The sequence below is a fragment of the Pteropus vampyrus genome, unplaced genomic scaffold (assembly GCF_000151845.1).
Source record: "Pteropus vampyrus isolate Shadow unplaced genomic scaffold, Pvam_2.0 Scaffold251, whole genome shotgun sequence".
NCBI lineage: Eukaryota > Metazoa > Chordata > Mammalia > Chiroptera > Pteropodidae > Pteropus > Pteropus vampyrus.
This window is the reverse complement of record NW_011889032.1, coordinates 1,146,378-1,154,406: the sequence shown is the minus strand read 5'-3', so window position 1 is coordinate 1,154,406 and position 8,029 is coordinate 1,146,378. Positions and strand designations below refer to the sequence as shown.

Genomic DNA, 8,029 nt, shown 5'->3' with positions numbered 1-8,029 from the left:
GTTTGCCCTACTCTGTCATCTCAGTCCTGTGTCGTGGCTGAAGACCATGTGCTCTGGGATCTGACCAACTGTGCACCCTTGGGCCACTTATCTTCTCTCAGCCTCAGTTTTCCACCTGCGGAATGGGTAGAGCAACACCCAACTTCTCGGTCTGCTCCTAGGATTGGGGGCCCAGTAGAATATTTGGCATATAGTGACTCTGCCCCTCCCCAACCTGGTGGCTTTGGACAAATATCTAACCCTCTCTGAGCCTGTTTCCTCCCCTGTCAATTGGAGAGACCCACACCTGCCTTACAGGGTAAGCACCTAGTATAGCATAGTAGGTGCTCAATTAACACTTTCTGGCCTCCCTCCTTCATTTTATTCCCAGTGCCGAGAGAGGATGTGGATTGGTCAGTGTTGAGTGTGGGGGAGAGTCGCTTGTTAACATGGAGCTCCCGGCTCTGGACCGCATCTGTCCTGCTTTCCTTATAGTCCCATAAGGTTCACCCAGCTGTGCAGCCACCAGTGTTTCTTTTGCAAGGGAATCAAATCAGTGATCAGCATTTTCCTCCTAGAGCCGGCTCCCGGTCCGGGGGCTGGAGGGTTGGGAATTGCCTGGGCTGGTTGGTTGTGGAGACACAGGGGAGCCCACATGTCCCTGCAGGAAGGGGGTTGGTACCCTGGGGAGAGGGTACCCATGTGCCAGTTCCCTCTGCCAGGGAGGCCTCCAGTGACCTTGCACTCCATCCGAGAACAAGTCCCAGCTACAAACTGTGGCCATCCCCTGCAGTTTGCTCTGCGCATCTATCCTCAGGGTCCTTGGCACCCAATGCACCATGTCCCCCTGCCCTGTGCCCTTCTGCTTGTAGACCCTTCCTGCCCCACTTTGACTTGCTTATTCTATTTTCTTCATTCACTACTTCTTCTAGGAAGCCTCTGACTTTCCCAGTCAGCTCTTTGCCCCTCCCCAGAGTCCAGCACTCACTCTGTGCTGTCATTGTCTGTTTGTACATGGGTTTCTGCATTGGACTGGGAACCATGAGAGGACAGGGCAACCACACCCCAGAACAAGATCTAGAACATTCCTCATTCAGACGAAGGCTCCCTTGAGTCCCATCAGGGGTGTCCTTACCACCCCAGAGTCACCAACCTGACTTTTCTCACCAAAGGTTAGTTTTGTCCATAATTAAATTTCACATTGATGGACTCACGCAGTGTGCAGTCTTCTGTATTTGGCATCCCTGACTCACACTGGGTCTGTGGGATTCATACGTGTGGCTGCATATATCAGTGGCTTGTTCTTTTTCACTGCTGGGTAGTACTCCATCCCATGCCTCGGCTATATCATCTTTTGTTTATCCATTTTCCTGTGGATAGACATTTAGACGCTGAGCTGACTTATTCCACTAATTTGACTGATTTCTACTTTTACGATTTTGATGAAAGGAGTGGCTTTTATCAGGGCATTATGCAGAGGTGTTTGGCTCTTTAGAAGTTTAAGGAACTGTAAACATCTTTCTGATCCTAATCGTTTTGGATCAGAAGCATTTCTCCCTCAATGTCTTCTGTTGCAACAGAGACTTGGGGAGGAAGAGAGGGAGGAAAAAAAGAAGCAGATAAGCTTTAGCGGAAGTTTTCTCATTCTTCTCTTCACATGAGCTAAATGGTGGATGATGGAGTCTGCCTGTAATTTAAAGTCAAATGCTCAGGGCTGACAGTGGGAGCCATAATAAATGCGTTGCCACTGTCCTTTTGGTGTCCTTTCTCTGCTACTTTGAAATCTCATAAATAACCATGTCGGTAAGTTGCCTCCCTTCCCTCTGTTTGCTCCAGTGGAGCAGCTGCGGTTGCTAGGTTGAGCTCCTGGTTGCTAGGGATTTCGTGGTCCTGTGGTGGCCCAGAAATATGATGGATCAGTGGAACATGCTTTTGCTGTTAATTGAAATGTTTCCACAGCGAATCTCAATGTCGCTGCATGCTTTGACGTTGTCCCAATTGGTCAATGATCCTTGCAGGGTTCCTTCCCAGTTAGAAGAAGTGGCTTGAATGGAGGGGACAAGTGGCCTGGATTGGGAGTCAGAAAAACCTAATTCTAGTTCTATGTCTGATATTAATTTGCTGTGTGACCTTGGGTAAGCATCATCCCCTCTCTGAGCACTAGACTCTACAAAATTTAAGGACCTGCCAGCTTTAACAGCTTACAGTTTATTACCCAAGCTCTGTAAGGAGTCCAAGTGCAAATCAGTTCCTCATTATCTGCTGGTGGATTATAGACACAAGAATTCTTGTCCCCAGCTCACTTCTTCTCAACCCAGCAGGCTTCTGGGCTGAGTCTCCTTGGCCAGATGGTGTGTATACAGGAGTTTCAGACTAATTTTAATATTCAATCAAACATAATTGGAATCATAAATCTAAAAAAGAAAAACAACACCTTAGAACCCATAAACATCTGATCATGTCATTTTCTCTTTTCTCCTGCTTAAAAATCTTTGGCAGTTTCCTGTTGCTCGCACTGGGGGTGGCAAACTGGTTCCCTTTCAGTTGCTGAGGCAGATCCGTTGGTAGCAGCTGCAAAAGGTGATGTCCTAGAAAGAATCTGGACTCACCGGCCTGCTGCGGGATCTTGATCAATTAGTGATGTCTGCCATAGGTGTCTGTCCACATAGGAATGTAGATACGGGTGCGTATTTGCCAAGCATGGCTAGAGTTTAAAGCTCGTGCCCTTTTGTATTGTCTTCACAGTTGGCACCTGCAAGCTTCTCATACTTATCTCCTCCCATTTACCGTCTGCCCCACCAACAAAAATACCTGTTCACATTCAGTCGACCACCTGTTGTCTCTGAATATCTCCTCTGTTCACGTCGTTCCCTCTACTTATCAGAACCTTTATTACATTAAATCGGTCAGTTCTGACTGTTTATCTTTCAAACTTCAATCACAATTTTGTTTCATCTTCTATGACATTCTCTTTGATTCTCTTGGGTGGGATTAGTTAGTCCATTCCTACTTCTGATTTCCTGCAGTTCCCCACTTATACCCACATCCTACCACTTAGCCTGTTTCACTATTATTTGTCTTAATAATATCTCTTTTGACTTCTACCTTGAGAGGCCCTCAAAGTTCTGGGTTTTGCTCATCTTTGCATTCCCAGGGCCTGGCACAGAGCAGAACCTCAATAAATCTACTGAATGAACACAGGAATGAATAAAAATTGCACTGCTTTCCAAAGTCAGATAGAAATGATTTTCATCACTTTCCCAGCAGTCTGAGTTCTGTGTGTCAACACTCTTCAGCTTAATTGTTGATAATTTACTGTGGTCATAAAGTGACCACACGTTTCCCCCAAAACCGAGCCTGCTTCATGTTGCGAATTTGCATTTTCTCTGCCGTAATGGCCTTTTTTTCTTCCTTTCTCCCTTTGCTCTCAGCCTGAAGACAAGCAGAGGGCGGCGGCTGCCTTCACCCAGCTCCAAGATGCCATGAAGACGCTAGGCATTTCGGAGAGTGAGCAGCGAGCCATTTGGCGGGTACTGGCAGCCATCTACCACCTTGGCGCGGCAGGGGCCTGCAAAGGTACATCCTTCCTGCCCAGCTCACCTGGGCTGCCGGCTGTCTCCATTGGAGGGTGCCTGAAAAAACCCATCTCTCAATGATGTGGGACAGGGTCAATGTTATCTTCTGTGTGTCTGGGACTGCTCTTGGGAGCCTGCCAGACCAGTGTGGTGTGAGGGAAACAGGACTAGGTTTTTCAAGCAAACCTTCTAGACCAGTGCTGTCCAATAGAACTTTCTGCGATGATGGCAGTGTTCTCTACCTATGCTGTCCAGGACAATAGGTACTACCTGCATGTGGCTATTGAATACTTGAAAGATAGCTAGGGTGACCGAGGAATTGAATTTTAATTGCGTTCAAGTTTAATTAACATAAATTTAAATAGCCATACGTAGCCAGTGGCTACTGTACTGAGCCGAGAAACTCTAAAATTTGTGAGAGAAGGTTGGGTCCATGCAATAAAGGTGATGTGCTTCTATTGAGACATCTTGGAGACCCTCCCCACCATGTATACTAAAGCTGACCCTGCTAACCTTCTCCTCCTGAGTCCACTCCCCTCCTTAATTGTCTGTTTGCTGATTGTCCATTATTCAACTTGATCTCCCAAATGACTCTGATCATCCTTCCTGCTTTCACCCTTCCCTATCCAATTATTTACCTTGCCCTCTAGATACTCCCTGTGACAGCATTTTTGTTCTGGCTTCTCTATTTGTACTATTATTTTTAATTAAATGTTGGCCTTTTTTTTTTTTTTTTTGCTTGGACGGGTGCAGTAGCCTTGTTACTGATGCCTTCGCTCTTCTCTCTGTCCACCTTTACTGTGACCATTGGGTTTCTTTCTAAAACATAAATGTATTGTGCCATTCCATTCCCCTGCTTAGAATCCTCCTGAGGCTCTCCTTTGATAAATCAAGTAAAATTCCTTGGCTTGGCATTCAAGGCTTCTCACTTCCCTAATTCAATCTCTTCTGCTATTTCTTTTGGCACTGTGAAAGGTCCTGGGGAGACAGTTGGGATCAAGAGCTATGTGGTTTCTGCCTTCATAGCGCTTATGGTACTTCGTGTTGTGGGCTAAGTCCAGTCTGCTGCCTGCTATTTTACAGCTCACAAACTAAGAAGAGATTTTACATTTTAATTAGATGAAAAAAATGTATATATAAGAATAATATTTGGGGACATGAAAATTAAATGGTATTCAAATTTTATGGCATTCAAATTAAAGATGGGAACCCTCCTTCTGAATCTTTCATCTCATTTGGAGAGATGAGACTTCTAGACTTGAAACCATCAGCCAGCTGACTGAGACTGGGGTTGTAATTGCACAGTTCAAACCAGGAAAGCTATGAAGGTTCAGAGTCAGGCATAGACATCTGTAGGCTGGGTGTGTGGAAGGAAGTAAACCCATTTTACAGAATGGAGAACTGAGGCTCGGAAGGTCTAGGTGTGGTAAACTTCAGTGCGCGGGCTCTGGAGAGAGGTAGATTTGAGTTCAAACCCAAAACTTGACTGGGTTTTAGTGGTTTGCTCTTTCAGTGGGCTAAGACTGGGGTTGATGTGAGGATTAAATGGGATAAAAGAGAAGAAGCTGAATTAGGCTGGGTTTTCTCAGAGCAGACCCTGAGACAAAAGACTTGGGTGCATGTAGCTTTTCTGGAGGGGACAGAATCCCAGGAGACATGAGTGGGGGAAGAGAGACAGTGAAGGGAAAGTGGGTGATACCAGACACCTTAATGAGCAGGCTACCTCCAGGCAGTTGTGGCCCTGTCCCTTTGGGGCCCTCCGGGAGACTCTGAAGGACATACCAGAGAGGGGGAGAAGCCGGGATATTTATCCATCACCTCCTGCTTCTCCCTGGTTGTAGGTGGCTCCTGAAGGGCGTTACCTCCTATACCTCCGGCCTGCCCTATGCATGACCCGAGCATAATCCTATAGCCAGAGAAAGCAAAGAGTGACAGGCAAGGAACACATGTGGGGTGGCACCTATGAAATGGCCAGGGCAAGGGATGGTGGACAGATCATCAACAGCAGCTAGCTCAAGGCCATCCTTCAGTAGAACGCAGCTCTCCTGTTGCATTGTTGAGCCTGGGTTAGGTGACTCTCCCAAGGTGGCCCAGCCACTTTCCTCTCAGTTGCACTCAGTTCAAATAGACTTGCTCTATGTAAGCACTCTGCAAGGTTTAGGAGCAGAGTCCTGCAGACGGGTGGGACCTGCCTTTCAATTTCCATTGTCCTACTTGAAATCTCTCTGCCTTCAATGTGACAAAGTAGAGGCACAGGGGACACCCTCCCCCCACCCGCCCCCGCTCTGTTTTATTGACATCATCATCATCAGAGAAGTTTCATATCTGAGCTCCTTCTCCTGGGGCACGTGAGACATCTCTTCCGATGTGAACTCAGGGACCTGACCTATACCTGTAGCTGCCTAAAATGATAAAGGAAGTCACATTTATAAATATTTTATAAATATTTTATTAATACATGATTATAGCAGTAATTTTCCCAGCCTTCCCCTACCCCAGTGTATAAATTATTTTAAGAGGAGCTGCCGTCAGTCTGCCTGGGAGGCCTGCCTGATGATTTACTTGCTATATATTCTGCTTTGGAAGATTTCATAATAGGTTGCGCTAAAATCAGCTATTAAGAATTTCAAAGTCGTATATAAATGTCTTTGCTTTGTGTCATAACAGATCATTTTGAAATATATTAAGAATCATTTCCATTAATCAGGATTTTTTTTTTCATTAAAATGATCCTCTCCTCCCAGCATGCCTCATTTCCTAAACTTATTTTGAGAGCCCTGATCCTATTTTTAAAAGCCAGTATCAGTTCCTGTGGGGAGATTTTGGCCCTTATAATTGGACTCAGGGTTTTTGAACTGTTACAGTAATAACAACAACAATAAATACTAATATTAGGTTAGCTTTTGATGGTTTCAGAGACACTTTTACTTCTACTCTGCCTTTTGATCTGATTAGATTCATGTAATAACCTGGTGAGGAAGAATAGTGCCATGGGTAAGAATTGGGACCTGGCCTTCTAGGTGTGAATCCTGGCTTGGCCCCTCTGAATCTCAGTTTTCCCCTCTATAAAATGGGGCTAATGATGGTGCCCACTTTGCAGGCTCGTGAGGATTAAATGAGTCAAGGCCAAAACATGTGGAGCACGGGACTTGTCTCATGGGGGGGAGTGCTTTGTAAGTGTTCACTTTCATCCATCTCAATTATATAGATTAGAAAACAGAGGCTCAGAGAAGGTGTGTGATTTACCTGACATCACACAGCTAGTATGTTTCAGGGTGAGGTTTGGAACCTCGGCCAGTCTCCCTGCAAAGACCACTCCACTGCACTAGACTTTGCGGTGGGCCATTCACATCACTCCCTGCTGGAGAATTGACTTGTTTTCCAGAGCCCTGTGCTGAGTGTTTGCAGACATGGTGATGTCCCTGTACAGCCTTAGGGACGGGGAAGGGCGAGAACTGTTATGATGCCCATTTTACAAATAAGGAAACTGAAGCCTGCCAGAGAATTTCATCCACACCCGCCATGGCATACAACTAAAGGCAGAGGTGGGATTGGGACCCAAGTCTGCCTGTGCTTCGAGTCTAGCCTCCGGGAGCTTCTGTCCCGTAGGCCTCATGTGCTGCTGCCTCTGTCCTCATGGGCTCCAAGAGAACTGGCGATGCCACTTTTTCACTGGGGAGCACCGAACTGTTTTTACTCACAGCACTTCTGACACCAAGTGTGTGGGTTTTTTCCGCACACTGACCAATTCTCTGATCCTCCAGTCACCAGCTAGGTGTCCTATTATTTAAGTGGATTCTGACACTACCTGCACTTAGTGCAGCTCCCACAGGTGAAGGGCTCAGTGCCACGAGACTTCCCCACTTCAGATGCTAGTCACAAGTCCTGGACCACCCATACTTCTGAACAACCTGCTATAAAATTGGGGGGTTTCCATAACCTCCTCCTCAGATTTAATAATTTGCTAGAACAGCTCACAAAACTCAAGAGAGTACTTTATTTACTATTCTTAGTTTATTATAAAGGATATAGCCAAGTAGAGGAGAGGCACAGGGTGAGGTAGGGGGAAGGGGCAGAGCTTCCATGCCCTCTGGGGCAAGCCACCCTCCTGGCACCTTGATATGTTCACCAACCTGGAAGCTCTCCAAACTTCAGCATTTAGGGTTATTTATGGAGGTTTAATTCCATAGACATGATTGATTAAACCATTGGCCATTGTTGATTACTTCAACCTCCGGCCCCTCCCCTGAAAGTTCCAACCTACTAATCATGCCTTGGTCTTTCTGGCCACCAGATCCTGTCCTGAAGCTGTCTCGGGTCCCCTCGATACCCATTATCTCATTAGCATACAGAAGACACTCATCACTTTGGAGATTCCAAGGGTTTTAGGAGTTGTGTGCCAGCCGGCCTTTGGATCTTAGGAAATGTGCTCTTATAGTGGCATAGGGGCCTCGTCCGTCCCTCCCTCCCTCCCT

At 46.3% G+C, this 8,029-nt stretch overlaps 1 protein-coding gene across 1 annotated transcript in view; it reads left to right on the top strand.

The window, feature by feature from the left end:
* Positions 1-8,029, top strand: part of MYO18B (myosin XVIIIB) — a 270,882-nt gene that overhangs the window by 48,446 nt on the left and 214,407 nt on the right. The window contains exon 12 of the mRNA XM_011374654.2: positions 3,411-3,555. Within this exon, the coding sequence (XP_011372956.1) occupies positions 3,411-3,555 (145 nt within the window). The remainder of the gene's footprint in view (positions 1-3,410; positions 3,556-8,029) is intronic.